This window comes from Saccopteryx leptura, chromosome 6, assembly GCF_036850995.1.
Source record: "Saccopteryx leptura isolate mSacLep1 chromosome 6, mSacLep1_pri_phased_curated, whole genome shotgun sequence".
NCBI classification, from domain to species: Eukaryota; Metazoa; Chordata; class Mammalia; order Chiroptera; family Emballonuridae; genus Saccopteryx; species Saccopteryx leptura.
This window is the reverse complement of record NC_089508.1, coordinates 62,172,527-62,194,137: the sequence shown is the minus strand read 5'-3', so window position 1 is coordinate 62,194,137 and position 21,611 is coordinate 62,172,527. Positions and strand designations below refer to the sequence as shown.

At 35.6% G+C, this 21,611-nt stretch overlaps 1 protein-coding gene and 1 non-coding gene across 10 annotated transcripts in view; both read left to right on the top strand.

The window, feature by feature from the left end:
* The window catches only part of TCF12 (transcription factor 12), a 378,278-nt gene that overhangs the window by 278,770 nt on the left and 77,897 nt on the right, over positions 1-21,611 (top strand). For all 9 annotated transcript variants that reach the window (XM_066343876.1, XM_066343878.1, XM_066343875.1 and 6 more), the window contains 2 exons: positions 14,657-14,792; positions 18,883-18,935. In XM_066343876.1, coding sequence (XP_066199973.1) covers positions 14,657-14,792; positions 18,883-18,935 — 189 coding nt within the window. The remainder of the gene's footprint in view (positions 1-14,656; positions 14,793-18,882; positions 18,936-21,611) is intronic.
* Positions 16,623-16,738, top strand: LOC136377749 (U5 spliceosomal RNA). Its single transcript, XR_010746383.1, has one exon. It is a non-coding gene; the product is annotated as a U5 spliceosomal RNA (small nuclear RNA).

Sequence of the window (21,611 nt, the reverse complement as noted above, 5' to 3'; positions counted from 1 at the left end):
GGCTATGGCTCCTTTTTTTTCCTCAAAGATGGCATTGAGTAGTTAAAACAGAGACAATATTCGCCCTCAAAGCTTTAATGTTTTTATCTGGCTCTTTATAGAACTGACCATACTCTAGATAATGCATAATTTTCCATTGAAGCACAATAGTTTTCCTCTGCATATATGTGTTTCTGACAAGAAAATCAGGGGCTTTCATATGTAGCCAATCATATGCAGGCCTGCTCTTTCCCCAAGAGAATTAATTAAAGCTATTTGTTTTAAAGAGCAGTTTGGATAGTTTTTTACATAACAACAAACCTAATAGGAGGGACCTTAGGCAGAATTATTAGAAACATAATATTTAGAACAAAAAGTTGATATTGTATTTCATTCTGAGGAAATGCATTTCCAAACAGGCATAAGTAAACTAAAACTGATTCAGAGAACAGCTCACAAATAGTAAAGTAACTTGCAACTCTTGCATTATGGACAATGATTGAAGGACTAAGGGCTAGTTTTAAGTGGTGAGGACTCCAGTAATATAAGGAACATCTTCAAATATTTGAAACACAGTTCGATTTGTTCTGTAACATTTAGGGTTAAAATTTTGGACAGTAGATAGGAGTTAAGCAATCCTGATTTTAACTTAATATAAGAATGTTCTCATAGTACCTAGGATGGAGTCTTGGTAGATAGTGACTTCCCTCTCACTTGGTATTTTCAAGCAGAGGCTGCATATTCACTTTACTGGAATTTTTATAATAGAGGGATTAGAACATCTGTTGTATGAAATAGAAGACCTTAAAATGTTCCTCTCCTATTTTCTAAGAGGCGCTGCTGATCCATTTGAGGTTGGAGACCAGAAATTATTACTGACAATAACCTATATGGTTTTATATGTTTTAATTTTTATTCCAATAGTATTCAGCAGATTAAATGTGGAAGCACTGTTAGCAAATATTTGAATTGATAAAGTGATCAAGTTTGCAGAATAATTTGATAGGTTATATGATAATTTGATAGCATATGTCAGACAGTTACTAATGCCAGGATTGTGCTAAGTATCTTATAAACATTTCATTTGGTTCTTGCAGTGCTCTATGAAAAAGTTGTTGCTACTGCTGTTATTGCTGTTACAATTATTTCTCTTATTTCACAACTGAGGAACCTGAACTATTAAGGGTTATACAATTTATCCAAGGTTTCACAGTTGATAAGTGAGATATGGCTAGGAAAACTGAGGTAGTGATGAGATAATTAAAGTGGTGGACTATGCTGTCTAGTTTCCAAAGAGAGGAGATGAAGCCATGATTAAACTTTGGGACTGAAAAAGGAAAGGTCAAGATATTGGATGTGTTGAGGCGAAAGAACAAATGCAGTAAGTAATAAGAGGGCAGTGGTGCCTTAAGAATAGGTTATCTCAGAGTTGAATACTGCCCTTAAAAACTTCAGAAGTCATGTGGTTTCCAGTACTTTAAAACATCCTTTTGGGAATAAATTATTTGAGGGTGATTAGAGGATGGTTAGAGTCAGGAATATTAAGACATAAAAATTTTATATTCAAGCCTGGAATGCTGAGGTTGCCGGTTCAAAACCCTGGGCTTGCCCGCACAAGGCACATATGGGAGTTGATGCTTCCTGCTACTTTCCCCTTCTCTCTCTCTCTCTCTCTCTCTCTCTCTCTGTCTCCTCTAAAATGAATAAATTAAAATAATTTTTAAAAAATTTTTATATTCAATCAGTGTTGAAGCTAGCCAAGAGAATTCACTCATGAAGTAGCATGTGAAAGAGCCATGTACAGTGGTTGGCACACAGTAGGCATTCCAAAAATGTTTGAATCTAAAACCTGTCATCTATGAAAAAGCACATTAGGTAGAAGGAAAAACCATTAACTGCCTTCAGAGTGAGCTAGGATTTGTAAATTTTGTTTGGAACATAGGTAAAATAAATTGTTTTGTGGAAGGAAATTCTCATCTTGAATTGTCAGGCAGTATAGTCAGTATTAATTTCCTGCTTCTGTTAAAAGGCTACAGAGAGTTATGTTATGCAGGGATCTTGGCAGGGAAAAAAACTTCATTGTTTCTGTTCTTTCCAAAAAACTTTCTGATTATACTTTTGGTGGTTCTTAATGCTCTTTGGGAGCATTGTTTCAAAAAGTCAGTTTATTCTTTTGCAGATTTATTTCAGGAGAAAAAGTTAAATTATGGCTAGCAATTAGACAACATCTCAGAATAAAAAATGAAAACAGGTGACCACAGACTGGATATTATATGATAATAAGGGATTGTTGTCTATTGTGGGACGTGTATAAGAACTGAGAGATGACAGAATAGAGCAAGAGCAACAGTATGCTGAGTTGTTAAAATAGGTAAAAGTTACGTGAAGGTTCATTGTACTTTTTTTTCTACTTCTATTGATTATTGAGAATTCCAGAAATAAAAAGTTTAAATTTTTAAAGTTGTCCAGTATAGATAATAATGTTTCAGTATTGCATGCCTGTAGTACTTACTATATTGGGTTTTGGTTTGCTCTTAATTGTATGTGTAAAAATGCAAGGGATTGAGAAGAGAGGGTACTCATTTACTAGAAGTAAAAACTAGCATTAATGGGAAAGGGAGTGGCTTCAGAGTATTAGAAGCTCTGCTGAAAATCTTAGGACTGTGTAACACCATTTCCACAAAAGCAAGAGAGAAATGACACTTGTCTCCTGTTCTTCTACTGCCTGGTTAGCACCTCATATATATTTGGCTCCTTTGTATTCACAAAAGAAACACCTCAAAGGCTTCCTGGTAGCTTTACAGATGGTTTTCAGAGAGTCCTATTTAACAAGGACGTTTGCAGACATTCAGAAAAACTCACTTAGAAGACGGAATATGCCCACACCTGACTTCATGATCTGCCTTCAAGAAATCCCTTATAGCATTTTTAGAAATGGGAACTCTCTTTATAGAAGCCTATAAAATTCTAAAATAAAGTTTTTCTTATTGCATAGTGGCAATTATTTAAATATTGGATATATTAAAATGACTTTTAGTTCTATATAGTTCTTTTATTTCTAAGAAGTCTTTTTTTTTATTGATCTAAGCTCAAATATATCTACTTTGATATCTTTTCATAGATTTGGGAGAAATGTTCAGAGAGAAAAATTTCATGAAAAGGAAATGTTAAGATGGTAAAATTTCTCTCTGTTGCTGATTATTAAAGAAGATTAATAAACTGCTAAGTTTACCACGTTTTAGTAATTTCATGGTGCAGAGGTAGTTTCTTTTTTTTTCTCTTTTTAAGATAGAAAGATTGGATTGATTGCATTGGCAGGATGCCTTTGATAGATGACTGTCATTATCATCTCAAACGTGCACAACGCTTTAAGTATAGAAAATTATAAATAAATTTTCAAGAGATTATGTTGAGATTATAAGATTTGGGACTTGTAAAAGAATGAGCATAACAGTTGCCTGGTAGTGGTTGGTGTGTTTTTATTGATGGGGAAAGAAATAGAAACATCTTGGGTTTCCTTTCACTTTGTTTCCCTGTACATCTCCAACCCCCTCCCCCAGTTAATATCTTGTCCAGCGTGTTGGTAATGACTTGGAACTGCTCAGGGTTGCACAAAGCATTTAATGAAATCTTGTCTTAGACAAAACACTAGAGAGGATCATAATTAATGTCTCATTTTCTGCCAGTTGCTATTGATTACTCATTCAAGATCCCTTTGTTCTCAGAATGATAACAACTGTACTTTGCATCACTATCTAATGAGATTCTCAGGATAGAATTCTTTCACAACATGCTGATAATTGCTAACATATCCCTGGAATTTCGATGTAAATGAATTTGCATCATAATAAAATTATTCCACAAATGTCAGTGTTGTCCAAATTTGGATTTTTTTAAGGTCTGTTTTTTAATTCTTTGTAGAAAATTAACAGAAGACTGATATTATTAAAGCCCAACATTTATATTTTGCCCTGACTTCCTCCTCATCCTCTGAGATTTTCTATTGTGACTTTGAGTGAGAAGCTTATCACTTTCCAGTTACCCTGTCATAGTCTCTGAAACTTCAAGTGGATTTACAGATAAACTGTACTGTGATGTATCTAAATTAAAAGGACAGTTGCAAATATATATGAAAATACTATACTAATTTTGCTCTTAGATAAATTTTGTTTCTTCACCCTTCAGTGACAAATACATGGTACAGTATAAAGAATTCAACTAAGAAATCTTAACAGTTTATATGTGTACTCTGTTTTGATTGTTGTATACCTTTCTACCACTTTAATCAGTAGATTCTCCTCTCAAAAAGACAAATCTGGTAACAGCTGCTTGCTTTTATATATTACAACTGCATATTACTTGGGGGGTATATTATGGGCATGAAATTAAGGAATTCTACTGAGCTTCCAGGAGTCCATATTAAGTATTTTAAATTCTTTGAGATATGTGACTATAGCATTAGACACTTCCATTTTATTTTTCTAGAAAACGAGTTAGTGTTGAGTTCTTAATTATTAATCATAAAATTAGGCTAATAATTTTTGACATGGGGTTAATTAGGTCTTTATTTAATCTGAAGTTACGGATATCAAAGTATATGTAGTATAGTGCTGGGGCTAAACTATTTAATGGTAAAAAGCAGTTCTTAGAGAAAACCCAGATGTTTATCCAGATTTCAAATATTAATACTTTCTCTTTTAGGGTAAAGAATATCCAAATTATTGCAGTGTGATTCTGAATCCTACTGGCTATTGAGCAGCACCGTTTCTTCTACTTTCTCAGTAAATCACATTTAGAATACCTTCCAGTATAATTAAGCATTGATAAACCATGTTGGCTGAGATGGCCACACCCCTTACTACATTTCTCTTCCCCACTTTTCTGTCAGTGTCATCATGAAGGCTTACATTGAATTTGAATAGCCTTTTAAAGTTCACAATTTAGAGTCAGGAATACTCAAGCATATGAAGGAGAGAGAACTTAAACAAAATTCTCAAATAAGCTACCCTAAGTTCCTTGTAAAGAAATAGGGATTTTTATTTACTAGCTGGAGGTTTCTCATATGTAATTCAGGATGAAGCTTAACTTGCTGTCAGTTTTATTATAATAATATATACTGATGTGTTATATTAGTGTTTCAGGAGTAACCCTTTATTGATTATTCTTCAGTAATTATATAAGTTTTTCACAAATGAACTTCTAGATAACTTTTTTAAAGATTCTTTTTGAAGTTTGTGTAAGATATTTAATACTTTGTCTCTTCAGAATTCTAATTCTGCCTTGAATAAGACCGTTTGGCAGAATAAAACTGCTTTGCCTAATTCTATATCCCCAGGGATACCTGTTTATTCCTTTGCTGGAGATAACTCTAGGACAAGATTAGTGGTGATCAATAATGCTTCTCATTTGTTTTAGGCAGGCAGAAAAATCAATAACATGAGCTGACTTGTAATTTAATTTTGTGGGAAAAATTAGTTTATTATATGTGTTTTAATGTTAACAAAATGTTTGAAGAATCAAAGGAAAAATACATGATTTTGTTTAGGGATAGAATATCAAAATATTAGGCTTACTTAAGTTTGGCCCTTAAGTTGTTTTAGTCTTATATTGCATTAGTTTCATGGGTATTGTTTCCTAGATTTATCAAGTCCTTGTGAAGAAAACCTTGTCTTAAATTTCTTTTTCTATTATTATATTGAGAGAGAGGCAGAGAGACTGACTCCTGCATGTGCCCTGACCAGGATCCACCTGGCAAGCCCACTAGGGGGCGATGCTCTGTCCATATGGGGCTGTTGCTCCATTGCTCAGCAACTGAGCTATTTTAGCACCAAGGTGAGGCCATGGTGCCATCCTCAGCATCCAGGGCCAACTTGCTCGAATGAGCCATGGCTGTAGGAGGGGTAGAGAGAGAGAAAAAGAAAGAAAGAGAAGGGGGAGGGGTGGAGAAGAAGATGATCACTTCTCCTATGTGCCCTGACCAGGAATCAAACCCAGGATTTCCACTTGCCGGGCCAACGTTCTACCACTGAGCCAACCGGCATGGACCTTAAATTTTTTATTTATTACAGTACTGAACAATTTATTGTAGTTAACAGGATAAAATGTCATCTTGTGTTTTTAAAGAGAAACAATTTCTTCTCCATTTACTTTACCTAATTATATAACATCTTGGTAAAGATTAAACAGAGGGAAATGGTTAGTTCTGCAGTTAGGACAGCTGAGTAAAGAACAGCTTCTACACTTTTTTGACATTAATATTTAGTATAGAACAAGAAGACAAGGTATTTCCTAACCACATCTACATATTTGTGTATAAGTACAGAGAGGAAGGTTTAGCAACGCTAAACTTGGTAGCAAATAAACTTTTTTTCCTTAAAATTCTTTTCTCATTTTTTTGCTTCCATGTGTATGTGCATAAAAAAGCCTACCAGTATGTGTTCTGTAGATGACTCAGCTATAGGATTGTTATGCACAAATTCCTGTACAGGTCACTTATATTTTTTCAAGTTAACAATCTTTTAAATTGTCATTAGGCTCCTGGACTATTGTAGAAGCCTTGTCATATTGAGAAAGAAGCCTCTGAAATAGACCTATGTTCAAATTAGGTTTCTGGCCCTGGCCGGTTGGCTAAGTGGTAGAGTGTTGGCCCAGCATGTAGAAGTCCCAGGTTAGATTCCTGGTCAGGACACAGAGGAGAAGCACCCATCTGCTTCTCCACCCCTTCCCCTCTCACTTTACTCCCCCACCCCCCGCCGTCCCCGCAGCTGTGGTTCACATGGTTCAAACAAGTTGGCCCCAGGTGCTGAGGATGGCTCCATGGCCTCTCCTCAGGAGCTAAAATAGCTCGGTTGCCAAGCAACAGAGCAGCAGCCACAGAGGGGTAGAGCATGGCCTGGTAGAGGGCTTGCCTGGTGGATCCCGGTTGGGGCATATGTGGAAGTCTGTCTCACTGCCTTCCTGCCTCTAGCTTAATTTTTAAAAATTAGGTTTCTACTACTTGTTATCTGTAAAACATAAAATCCATATAATCATTAAGATTGTGGTTAACATTAACAGAGATAATGCATTTGAAAGTGTGCTAGTAGATCCTTGATATTTATTCTGATTTTCTCCAACTTTTTATTTTGAAAATTAACAGATCCACAGAAAACATGCCAGAATGACCATGTACTCATTAGCCTCCATAGTTGTTACACACATTCCTTTTCTTTCACTCAATATGTGTTTATATATGTGTGTATGTTATATATGGGTTTATGCTAAGTCATTTTGAGGAATAAGTTGGCATTTGTCTATTTATTCTTGATCAAAATTGAAACAGTTTGAATCTGTCATACTTCTCTTAGGATTTAACCTCTAATTGTCAGCCTTCTCTCTAGGACCCTGTTCTCTTTCCTATTTCTAACATCCGTCTCACTGTAGTCATCGGGAGTTGTAAGACAGCTTCAGGGAACACAAGGCCTCCTAAGTTAAGAAAAGGAGTTAGTGCCCAGGAAACAATTTAAAATGCCATTCATCTTATTTTCATTCTTTTGTTTTTTAATTTTTATTTATTGCTTTGAAAGAGAGAGAAAAACAGTGATTGTTCCACTTATCTATGCATTCATTGCTTGTTTCTTGTATGTGCCCTGACTGGGGATCATACCTGCAGTTTAGTATATCAGGACGATGCTCCAACCAACTGAGTTGCCCAGCCATGGCTTGTTTTCATTCTTTTGTGATGCTTAGAATGTGGTGATATATGAAGGGAAAAATGAAATTGAGTTTTTTGTTTTCAATAGAGTCTACAACTGTACTACTCAGTTTTACTTAAAGCCTTATTTACTTCTCCCAGCAACCATATGAGCTAATTAGTAACACACCCATTTACAGAAAAGGAAACATGCATTAATGTTAGATAATTTGCCCTGGATTATACATTTAGGATTTGAACTCAGTGTATCTAACTATGAAGCCCCAGCTATTTCCAGCACATTAAAAGTTTTTGTAAACATTTTATCTATTTTTAGGAATATAAGAAATGAGCTTTCTGATTCATGACTAGATTATTTTATGCTTTTGTTAGTCTTTATTATGACTATTATTTGACTTCTTTTAGGAAATAACTTACTGGCTACATTTTACTCACCTGAAAGTTTATCTTTATTTTGTGACTTCAGTATACCCATTTCTTCACTGTCCTCCAAATACAGTCCTTTGTTCCTTCATCAAAGCATTATATAAGGGGTCAATAAACAGTTTCTAAAAAGGGCAGGTAGTAAATATTTTAGGCTTTGTAGACCATATATTCTCTGTACTCAACTCTTCCATCGTAGCACAAAAAGAACCATAGCTAATACATAAAGGAATGGGTAAAACTGTGTTCCAATAAAAAGTATTTCTAAAACAGGCCCAATTTGACCCGCAGACAGACCATGGTTTGTTGACCTTTTCTCTAAATCATTATTTAGAAATGTTGTAAGGAGCACTGTTAAGAGAGATGTGAATGCCCAGTTTTTGTCATGTATTTGTTTATATATGTACAATGAACAGTTTCCTTTTTCTTTTTATAAATTTATTGAATTAGAGAGAAAATGGGAGAAGGGGTGGAGAGAAACATCAATTTGTTGTTCATGTTATTTATGCATTCATTGGTTGAGTCTTATATGTGCCCTAACCAGGGATTGAACCTACAACTTGGGTGTATCGGGATGACACTAACCAACTGGGCTTTCTGGTTTCGCTTTAGATCATATAAATCTTTCACCCTTTACAATGACTAGTTTCATATATGCCTTCTAGATAAAAAGCAGGTGAAGTAATAAATACAGCAGGTGTCTCAAAACATGATATCATGAAAGGCATGGGAATATCCTAAAAGACTAGTGTTGTTTAGAGGAAAATTTCAAGGTACATGACCCCTGCCCTCAAACATGTGATAATAAATTAGTCCATCTAGCATACCATGAGTCATATTTTGATCACTATTTGAGGAATGTTGAATGTGCCTTGCATGGGCAAAAGAGAGAGAAAAAAACACAAAACATATGTGACAGTGGAAATTTCAGTATAATGTGTGGGAGACTTGATTTGGTCACACTGCTTTTATATAATTAACATGATCAGGAGGTCCATTGTGGAGTCTGAAAAAGATGTTTTTAATCACAAGCATTTATAAAATATGTAACGATCTTTGACTGGTTTAATACAGTGATTGCCTCATGTGTGCTTCAGTATTGTTGAATAGGCTTTTTACTTAATTGAATTTTAAATGAAGAAAAGACAATATAGCAAAACATGAAATGCATTGAAAGCAGTGATCAGAAGGGAATTTATAGTTGTAAATGCCTACATTTAAAAAGAAAAAAGATTTCAAATGAATAACCTAACTTTATACCATAATAACGTAGGAAAAGGAAGAGCAAACCAAATACAAAGTTAGCAGCAGCAAGGATATAAAAATGAGAGCAGAATTTTTAAAAATAGAGAACAGAAAAATAATATAATCAACAAAATCAAACAAAAATTTATTTTTTAAAAAGCTTAACAAGGCCCTGGCTGGTTGGCACAGTGGTAGAGTGTCAGCCTGGCTTGTGGATATCCCAGGTTCTATTACCAGTCAGGGCACACAAGAGAAGTGCCCATCTGCTTCTCCACCCTTCCCCCTCTCCTTTCTCTCTCTTCCCCTCCCGCAGCCAAAACTGCATTGGAGCAAAGTTGGCCCAGGCACTGAGGATAGCTCCATGGCCCTCCGCCTCAGGTGCTAGATTGGCTCCAGTTGCAACAGAGCAATGCCCCAGATGGGCAGAGCATCACCACCTAGTGGGCATGCCCGGTGGGTCCCAGTTAGGCACATGCAGGAATCTGTCTCTCTGCCTCCCCACTTCTCACTTCAGAAAAATACAAAAAAAAAAAAAAAGAAAGAAAGCTTAACAAGCCCTGATTGGATAGCTCATTTAGTTGAACATCATCTGGATACCTAGCGGTTGCCAATTTGATACCCAATCAGGGCACATAATGAAGCAGTTCAATGTTTCTGTCTCTCTCCCTGCCCCCTTCTCTCTCTCTAAAATCAATTAAAAATTTAAAAATATAAATAAAAAGATTAAAAAATTGACAGACCTTTAGCTAGGAAAAAAAGGAATGTCTACTTAATAAGATCAGAAATGAAAATAGGGAGCATTACTACTGACCTTATAAAAATTAAAAAAAAATGATAAAAGAATACTATGGACAAATGTATGCTAACAGATTAGACAATCTAGATGAAAGGGACAAATTCCTAGAAACACACACTATCAAAACTGACTCAAGTAAAAACAGAATATCTGAACAGAGCTAAAACAAGTCAAGGGATTGAATTACTAATAAAAATTCTCCCCCAAAAAGAAAAGCCTAGGACCAACTGGCTTCACTAATGGATTCTACCAATCATTTGAAGAATTAACACCAGTCCTTCTCAAGCACTTCTTATCTCATCCTATGAGGCCAGCATTACCCTGATACAAAAGGCAGACAGAGTTATCAGAAGAAAAAGGAAACCAATATCCTTTTTGTATATTAATGTAAAAATCTTATACAAAATGCTAACTAAATCCAACAGTGTATTAAAAGGATTATGCACCATGACCAAGTGGGTTTTATCTCTGGAATGCAAGGGTAGTTCAATATATAATATATGAAAATTGATCATTTTAATTTACGAATAGAAGGGGGGAAAGTTGTATGATCATCTCAATGTAGAAAAGACATCTGATCAAATTCAATACTCTTTTTAAGTGAGAGGAGGGGAAATAGTAAGACAGACTCCTGCATGAATCTGGACCAGGATCTACCTGGCAGCCCTCATCTGAGGCAGATGATCTTACCAGCCAAGCTACTTTTAGCACCTGAGGCTGACACCCTCTGCCCAATCAGAGCTATCCTTAGTGCCCTGGGGCCAGTGCTTGAACGAGTCAAGCCACTGGCTGTGGGAGAGGAAGGGGAAGAGGGGGTGTATAGAAGCAGATGGTCACTTCTCTTATGTGCCCTGACCAGAATTGAACCCGGGACATCCATATGCCAGGCCGATGCTCTATCCACTGAGCAGACCAGCCAGGGCTCAGTACACTTTCATGATGATGCTTAACAAATAGTATCAGGAACTTTCTTAATTTGATAATGGTCATTTATGAAAACTGACAGCTTGTAGTGGTTAAAGCATGAAAGCCTCTCCTGAGATCAAGAACAAGACAAGGATGTCCACCTTTAACACTTTTATATGAAACATTTTACTGGAAGCTTTAACCAAAACAGGCAAGTAACAGAAATAAAAGGCATTCAAAATGGGAAAGTAAGGAAAACAAAAAAGAGAAAGAAAAACTATCACTATTTGCAGATGGTATGAGTGAATTCGCAATAAAACTATTAGAGGTAATAAATGAATTTAGCAAAATTGCAAAAATCAAGATCAGTGCACAAAAAATTAGTTTTAAATTTGTGCACTGCGGATGAGCAAACCAAAAATAAAATTGGGAAAACAGTTTCAATAATAATAACATACAAAAGAATAAAATACCTAGAAATAAAATTTAACTACAAGGTGTAAGACTTGTACATTGGAAATTACAGAGCATTGCCAAAAGAAATTAAAGAAGACCTAAATAAGTGGAAAAGTATTGTGTTCATCAACTGGAAGACTCCATGTTGTTAAGATGGCAATACACCCAGAGCAATCTATAGATTCAGTACAATCCCTATTAAAATTTCAGTGACGTTTTTTCAGAAGTGGAAAAGCTGATCCTCAAATTTATATGCAACTTTAAGGAACCTCAAATAGCCAAAACAATATTGAAAAAGAATAAAGTTGGAATACTCACACCTTCCAAACTTCAAAACTTATTATAAAGCTATAGTAATCGAAACAGTATAGAACTGGCATAAAGTAAACATATAGACCAACAGAATAGAATTGAGAGTTCAAACATAAACACAGTTGGTTACATCTGTAACCAATTTTATTTTCAACAAGTGTGCCAAGACCACTGAATAAGAAAATACTATTTTCCTCATCTAGTGGTGTTAGGACAATTGGGTATCCACATACGAAAGAATGAAGTTAGACCCCTACCTACATCATATACAAAAATTAATTCAAACTGGGTCAATGATTTATGTAAAAGAACTAAAACTATAAACTCTTAAAAGAAAGTGTAGGGATAAATCTTCATTACCTTGGGTTTAGCAATGGATTCTTAGATCAAAAGCACGAAAAGCAAAAAAAAAAAAATAGGTAAATTAAAGTTCATCAGAATTAAAAACTCTTGTGCATTAAAGGACATCAAGAAAGTGAAAGGACAACCTACACAAGGGATAAAATATTTGCAAATCATATGTCTGAGAAGGGTCTAGTATTCAAAACATAGAAGAACTCTTACAATACACAACAGAGAGACAGTCTATTTTAAAATGGGCAAAGGAGTTGAATAGACATTTTCCCAAAAAAGATACACAAAGGACCATCAAGCCCATGAAGAGGTGCTCACTATCATTAATCATTAGAGAAATGCAAAACAAAGCCACAATAAGATACCACTTCATACCCATGAGGATGACTTTGGTTTTGTTTTGTTTTGTTTTGTCTTGTTTTAAGTGACAAGTGTTGGCAGTGACATAGAGAAATTAGAACCCTTAGACATTGCTAGTGGGAATGTAAAATTGGTGCCACGACTATGGAAATAGTGTGGCAGGTCTTCAAAAAGTTAAACATAGAATTGACACATAACACAGCAGTTCAACTCTTAAGTCTATATATACCCCCAAAAGATTTGAAAACAGATACTCAAATACTTGTATACAAATGTTAATAGCAATACTGTTCACAACAGTCCAAAGCTGTTTGGAAACAACCAAAATGTCTCATCAGTGGATTAACAGATAACCAATTGAATGTACCTGTAAAATGGAATATTATTCAGCCCTAAATAGGAATGAAATACTGATATATCCTACAACACAGATAAAGTCTGTGAACATTATGCTAAATGAAAGAAGCCAGACACAAGAAATTACGTATTGTATGATTCCATTTATAATAAATATTCAGGATAGGTAAATCCTAGACTAGGAAGCAGAGTAGTGGGGCTAGGGAGGGGAGAAATGAAAGTAACTGTTTAATCGGTATGGGGTTTTCTTCTGAGGTGATGAAAATGTTCTGGAACTAGGTAGTGATAGTTGTACAGCATTATGAGTGTCTTAAATGCCACTTATTGGAAACTTTTAAATGGCTAATTTTACGTTATGTGGGTTTCACCTCAATTTTTTAAAGATGAAAGATAAAATTACTTAAAAATTAATAAATAGTATGATAAACTGAAATAAGAGTTTTTCTTGATTATGAGAACAGAGGCAGGAGTTGGCCTACTATAACTTGCTTTTTCACAGTTCTACTGATTCTTTCTGGCCAAAGGGCAAGTTTTATTTCTCAGTACCTTCATGATACTCAGTAACTGAAGTTAGCTACTAAGCATACGTATGGTGATGGCAGTAAGGGAAATTAAATATGGGATAGTAGAATGGTAAATGTGTCAGATAAACCACAGCTCTTTTTACTTGAGAGCATCCATTCAAGTGTATCCAGCACTCTTCCAATTGAGGTCTTCTTTTTCCTTCAGCTACCAGAAAGCTTGGAACCAAATTCTGGCAAGTTAACTTTATTTGCTTTATGATACCATCACTGCTATCATATAGGTCAGGGCTGCTGAATCTCTGAATTCAGTAAAGCACTTGACAAATTCTTGTGATGTCACTGTAACATACTCTCCTTAGCCTGTCATCCTAATTTATTTAATACATTTTTTTATGCCTAGACACTTGGCTAGCAAGTCTTGGTTGACAGACTCAGAATCTAAAAAAATAGGAATAGGTTATTATTATGGATCAAATATAACAAGATGAATTCTTTCAGAGATAAATGTTAAAAGTCTTTGTACTTTACTTGGGACCAAAAAACACAAACTAAGCAAGGACACGATTGGAGGGACATGACTTAATTGTAGCATATGCAATAAAGAGTAATAGGATGTGATCACTCTTATTAACCTTTCAATATGAGCTAGCACAAATGGATTGTTTAAATGTATTGTTAAAAGCTACTCTGCATTAATCTGACATATTGTCCTCCATTCCATTTTACAAGAGACTTTGATAAACTGAAAATACAGAGATCTATATGTCAGGATGGTGAAAAATACATACAAACACGTCATGAGACACAGTTGAAGAAAACAGGAGTGGCTAGTTGTGAAAATATTGGCACTCTTCAAACAATGAAAGTTATCCATAAAGAAAAAGAGAAAAGAAAAATAACAAAATTGACTGCCTGTGTGGTCATGAAAGCGTTCAAGCAAAGGTTGGGTGGCCATTTTTTTTAAATATTTTTGATGATTAATGAGTGAAGCACAAAGTAACTAAAGCGTCTTTCAACCTTAAGATTATATGGATCTATGTAACAACTAGTATAGAGCAGGCAACGTGAGGATAGGAGAAAGGAGAAACACATGCCTAAACCAATGGTCTAATCAAACTCAAATAAGTACCTAGTGGATGCTTCCTAAATTCAAGGCATTGTTGAAGATACTAAATACAGAAGTTATGAAATTTTCTACTTTGGGTCGTTATCAGTGGGAAGGTAACTTGTTTCCTTGGCCTTGTTTTATAGTCTAGTCTCCTGAGACAAGATCTAGGACTTGGAAGCCCAGCACAGCTGTCTTCCTCAGGAAAACCTGGGACTCCATACTACTCATTCTCTGCCACAAGTTCTAGGAGAAGGCCACTCCATGACTCTGCAGCACTTGGTAAGTATGTCCACGACAAAAACTGTCCTGTAAATGTTCCTCCCTCACCCTTAGTCTCTTCTGCATTTTTAATTAGAAGAAATTTTATTTTGGGGGTATCATGTTGATATTGGCACCAATTTGCATAAAATAATGTGTCTTAGATATTTAATAAACAATTTAATGCTCTTGTTTGTTCATCATTATGAGGAACTGAATAGTGAAAAACAGCTTAAAAACAGAACTTGTTTTTCCTTTTATGTCATGTGTACCTTATTTTTGATTAAAATTGATAGAGTGCTGAACAGTTTACAAAGTGGTTTTACATACATTCTCATCTCAATACCAACAGTTCTGCAAGACAGTGGGTATAAAACTAGATTTAACATAAAACCAAGGCTCAAAGGAGGGCACATTTGTATTAGGTGATTTACACAGGAGAAAATTTAAGATTTTTCTGACTCTAAGTCTAATATTTTTGGTATATTAATTGCTTCTACTCCCCCTCTTTTTAAAAAAATGAGGTCAAATTAAATAATGTGAAATCAGTCATACTAAAGTGTACAATTTGGTGACATTCAATTTATTTACATTACTGTATAACCATAATCTCTAATTCCAAAACATCACCTCAAAAGGAAAACAGTACCTATTAAGCATTCAGCCTTCATTTGCTTTATACATTGCCTAACCAGGCCAATCTGTTTCGTGTTGCTACTTACAGTGAGCTTCAGGTGTACTCTGACACCATCTAAGCACTGTTTAAATGTGGGAATTTTTGGTCGTTCCTACCAAAGAATCCTGTGTACAGGATAATTGAAATTTAAAGCATGTTTATATTATGTCATTATTTATTCCACAAATATTTCTGGACTGTCTCCAGTTTATTTTTATTTTTATTTTTAGATATATACACACACACACACACACACACACACACACATATATGTCTACATATATATATGTATATACACATATATATATGTATATCAAACCTACATTTTGGAGAAATAGCCCTACTTTCTGTGTCTTGAGTATGCTTGAGGTAACAACGGGCACAATGATGGATTGTCACGTTCAGCAGAAAGCTCTTAATTAGGTGTGCCTACCTCTCAGTATTATGAGTGATTTAGTATATATATGTACTAGTTGAGTGAACCCAGATGATTTAGGCCAGTATACTTTTTATTATGAAAAAAATTATTAATTGTAGCATTTCCTATCCATCTCCACTCTTGTTTCCCACCAAATGAGTTAGTGGTATTCATTTGAGTCTAGATGTGTTGATTTTACTCTAGAAAATATCTTGTTATTATGTGAACATCTACTGTGACCAAAAAAAACAACACTACTATAGACCAATATATAATTACTAACAGTTCTGGGGGGAAATGAACTATTTAAATAACTAGGAAGAAAGGGTGGATTTCATAAAAACCCAAATTTTATCTTACTTTTTTATTTTTTATTATGATAATGGTAGATACTGTCTATTGTCTCTATGTCAGGTCCTATGCTATACATACTATGTTTTTACAAAAACTCCATGGTATTATAATGTTAACCTTTTATTACAAATGAGGAACCAAGACCCAGGAAGCTTAAGTAACTTATTAGCCAAGACTTGGTACCCAGGGAGGCCCATTCATGTCCTGTGTGGTTTCCATTTAGTGGATTAATTTTTTCTATTCTTCGTTGTTATTTCTTTCATAGCCACTCTTTCTTGGCATTACAGTTATTCTTAAAATCTCAGAGTTGAAAGGATCTCACCTATCATCTGCACCAATCTCAGCATCTTCTCTATTTAGATACTTTAGGGCAATTAACATTCTATAAAACAGTATCAAACACATACTCTGATTTCTCTTCAGGTCACATAAATCTTTTGCCTTTTACAAAAGATTTCCATGGAAAGAAATAATTCTGAGTTTTGAACCAGTTTTTTGAGGCCTTATGTCTGCAAAGCTAAAAAAGAAAGAAACTATCCCTTTTATAATCGTTTTGCCAGATTTTATTTTATTTATTTATTTTTTTCTGAAGCTGGAAAGGGGGAGGCAGTCAGACAGACTCCCGCATGCACCCGACCGGGATCCACCCGGCATGCCCACCAAGGGGCAATGCTCTGCCCATCCGAGGCGTCGCTCTGTTGCAACCAGAGCCACTCTAGCACCTGAGGCAGAGGCCACAGAGCCATCCTCAGCGCCTAGGCCAACTTTGCCCCAGTGGAGCCTTGGCTGCGGGAGGGGAAGAGAGAGACAGAGAGGAAGGAGAGGGAGAGGGGTGGAGAAGCAGATGGGCGCTTCTCCTGTGTGCCCTGGCCAGGAATCAAACCCAGGACTCCCGCACGCCAGGCCGACGCTCTACCACTGAGCCAACCGGCCAGGGCTTCATTTTGCCAGATTTTAATAGAAACCTAATAATAATAGCTAAAATTTATTAAAGTGTCACTCTCTGTAGGCACTGCCCTGAACCTGTTTCATGTATTATCTTTATTACAATAACTCCAGGAGGTGTTACCCACCTTTTCCATCTTAAGTAACTGAAGCTCAAAATGGACAAGTAATCTCCCAAGCTCACACAGATGCTGAATGATGTTAAAATTTTAATCCAGCCGGCTTCCCCTCCTATTATACTTCACACCGTCCCAAAAGTGGTGTGAATTCCAAATTCATGATTTTAAATTTCACATTATGTATGTGACTGTAGAGTGGTAACTAATGATGAAATAAAAACATAAAAATTTTCAATTCACCTGGCAGGGGAAAACAGCCCTAAATTAAATAGCAGTATCTCCTACTAATAATTACCTGTTGATAGAGTGATGGGCTCCAAACTATTAAAAGCAGTTCATTTGACTCTTGATTTAGAGTGGCTTTGCTCAAGGAATGTTATATTAGTTGTGAAGAGTCAGGTTCTAGAAAAGCTTCACAAAAACAAAAATTTTCCCTGCAAATTTTATAAATTTGTGTGTGCCAGATGTTGTTTATCCTTGGCACTTTGTTTTAAGGAAATGTAAGTTGCCTGTTGGTAGTGACTTGGATGTTAATGAATGCTCCCCCCCCCCCTTTTATTGTGTAAAATTTTTCCACATGCTACTTATAAAGTTGGTTTTTTAGCTTTGTAACCTCCTAGGATATTTGCTGTGAAGATTTTCACTCCCGTTTTAAATGGGTTTCATTCTTTATTGAACAACTCCATGTCTTATTGTGTCATATCATTTATGACCCAGGAAAGTACCATGCTTGTTTAATTCCCATTTTTACAGTTTTCAGAAATAAATTGTACTTTACATCAGCCTTTTCTGTGTTCTCTCTTCTTAATAGTGAACTCCTAGAAAAAATTCTGAATTTGATCCCTTATTTGTGAAATATTAAAAAGCTGTACTTACCACTTTTTTTTTTTTTTACAATAAATAAGGATAAGTTTTAAATTTTACAGATAGTAAAATTAAAATACCAAGTAAGGCTGGTTAGGTATATGAAAGTGCTCATGTTTTCATTTATATTAATAAATCATTTATATCTTAGAGAGAAACATACTTTCTCTATATAGTTCTTGGAAAAAAATATAAACAAAAACACTCAAAGATAACTTGTACCATAATTGGTGCTGAAGTTACGGGTTTCACCACACATTGTTAAAGCAGCTTCTCATTGTGATGGGGACACTAAATTTGTGCCTGTGAAGGAGTCAATTATGAAAATGACCTCTTGCACCACATACCCCCTGTGCAAATGAAACTGAAATAAATGATGTAAAGTGCTCATTTAGAGCCTGGGCATAATAATTATAGTAATAGGTAATTAAGAAGAAATATTTTCTTTCCTTGCACGTGCTTATTGGTTTGTTGTTTTCTTTCTTGTTTTACTTTATGTGCTGTAATCTTCCCAGACTTGTGAGATATGTATTTCAGAATATATCACTTCATTAGAACCTGTTTTACTCTGGAACCAGTTAGGAAGAATGAGGCCCCCATCCCTATATTCATTTGCTTACTCCTAAATATTGGAAAACAAGAAAGGTACTAGAAGGAAAAATTATTTCCTGTTTATTTGAAGTCTGTTCGTCTCTAATATAAATGCTGATGACATATAGTGTTTTCCATGTGCAGATCCTTTGCAAGCAAAGAAAGTCAGAAAGGTGCCTCCTGGTTTGCCTTCTTCTGTAAGTACCCATTTTTTTTACTTTGTGGTAAACAAACTGGTTTCAGATATTCAGAATTTACTGGTTATCAGGATATATTCAATTGGTGTCAGTAAGCACACTTCATAGTCACTGTTTGCTGCTTAATGGAATCATTGATTGAGATAAATCTGCATTTAATGTTAGGTTTTTAGATTTCTCTGCAGTGATTTGTAGCTGACTCATATGCTTTTACTCCATGTCCCTGTCATTTGAATTCCCCTCTTGGGAAGAAGACTAGGCCGGTAGCTGTCAAAGAAGATCTCCTGTACAGGTCTTTTGATGTTTAATTAGTCATTATGTTGCTGAACAGGAGAACAGACAGAGATTAATAGCTGAGAATCTTAGAAATTTACATTTGTAATAATCCCAGTGGAGCTAAAGACATTAAGATTCGGAGGACATGTTCGGCTCAGCTTGCCTCAGTAGGACTGAGGTTATTAATATGCATAAATCATCAAGTCTGATGTTCATTGTGAAGCCCTTGTGGATTTTAAAGCCTTCATTAAGCCTTTCCTAACTTCAGCCTAGCATCAAGAAAGCTTTCAAGCAACTAGTTTGTTGATCCCTCTTTGCTCAAAAATGTGTCCTTTGAGAATTAAGAGTGTTCATGAAGGAGGTTGGAAAGGTTTGGGGAACGATCATTAATGGCCGTGATACTCTAATGCTGTAGGGATGTTTGTACTATTAAATAGATTTTATTCTTTTAAAGAGTAAAAGTATTTGTAAATGAACCTGCATCATAAATCTACCTACAATTTAGAAATCCCTGGTGTGAGGAGGGAAGATGTTTTTTTCTCTCCCTTTGCTTAGAACAAAATGGGGAGTGGGGCTTTTGGATTGAGGCCTCATGCCTTGTAGGGTACATCTCTTTGTTGTGTAAATGGCTGTTGGGCTTTTATTTGGCAGTACTTAACACATGGGCGCAGGTGCTGCTGGATGAGTCACAGCTCATCGAAGTACACACTGAATGGAATATCCGGCTTGGCAAGTAGTAATCCAGAAGGAGCAGCATGGGTTTGAGCTTTTCATTTGTTATTAAGGCTGAAGTACAGATACCATCTTTTGGTTGTTTGCTTTCCCTCTTTCCTCTGTTCTTCCCCCGCCTTCTCTGTCGTGAGATATACGAAAACTCAAATTTGAAATCCTCTTTGAAACTCGGTTTCAGATGGATCTGAGTTTTATGCCGCCTAGGGCAGCTTGCTCTGAACCTGCAGCCTACCTGGAAGGTTGGATTGCAGCTGCAGGCATTCTTAAAAGCTTTTGCTTGCGTAAGCACTTGGGCCCACTAGAGGCTGAATAGCTGCTTGATAAACAAAATGAACACAATGCCTCAAATCATCATTCCTAAAGACAGGAATTTTTTTTTCAGCAGCAGCTAAAAATAGTTGGGAAATTTACATTTTAACAGTTGAGTGCTGTGCAGGGGTAGGTGGTTCAACTGGATAACACATGATTTCTGCTAGATTAACAAATCATATTTAAAACTGACAGAATCACTAAAGCATATAACTGTGCGATTTTCTTGTAATCTATTGCTGTAATTCTAGGAGAATAATAAAAGTTAAATTATATGTTGATATTTAGTAGAACTACACAAGTAAAATAATACCACAATTAGTACATGAAAAATTCATCCCATTTCTTCTTAATCTGAGATCAGTTTTAAGAAACAGTTTCTTTTCAGTGCTTCATAGTTCTTTCATTTTTAAACCAAAAAGGCAAAATGGACAGAACAGGCTGGAAGGAGAATAGACACTGGAGGTCACTGTTATGTCCTAATCAAACATTCACTGCTTGGAGGTAGTTCTCTGTATTGTCCCAGGAGGAGCCGCAGAGATAGAGAAAGTCACCAAATCTGACAAAACCTTTGATTCCTTTGAGAACCATCAGGAATTTACAAGCCAAGCCTACTTATATATTGTATTACTAGCTACCTTATTTGGGATTTATTTGATAGTTTTGCAGAACAGGATAAAATTCAGTATTTTTAGTTCTATATTAAACATCAACTTCAAACCTGATCATACTACTTTGAAACCATGTTGAAAATAGTACTGTATTTAAACATATTGAATGCTGTTAAGGATATATAAATAATAAATGCATTTTAATTAATTGAAAGTATATTTTAGATTAATTCTATGTAGAATTCTCAAGTTTTTACAGAAGTGTTTTTTTAAATCTTTAAAAACAGATACCTTGATGCTTCTGTGAACACTTACCATTACACTGCTTATCTTTTCAGTGTCTTAAAAAAACTGGGAATTTAAAGTTATGGTTTTCTATTTAAATGCTTTTCCTGAAATATATGTAACTTATAAACTATTAACAATGAAAAATGTTTTTTAATTATTTTTTTTCTTACAGGGACAGAGAGAGAGTCAGAGAGAGGGATAGATAGGGACAGTCAGATAGGAACGGAGAGAGATGAGAAGCATCAGTCATTTTTCGTTGCACGTTGCGACACCTTAGTTGTTCATTGATTGCTTTCTCTTATGTGCCTTGACCATGGGCCTTCAGCAGACTGAGTAACCCCTTGGTCGAGCCAGCGACCTTGGGTCCAAGCTGGTGAGCTTTTTGCTCAAGCCAGATGAGCCCACGCTCAAGCTGGCAACCTCGGGGTCTCGAACCTGGGTCCTCTGCATCCCAGTCCTA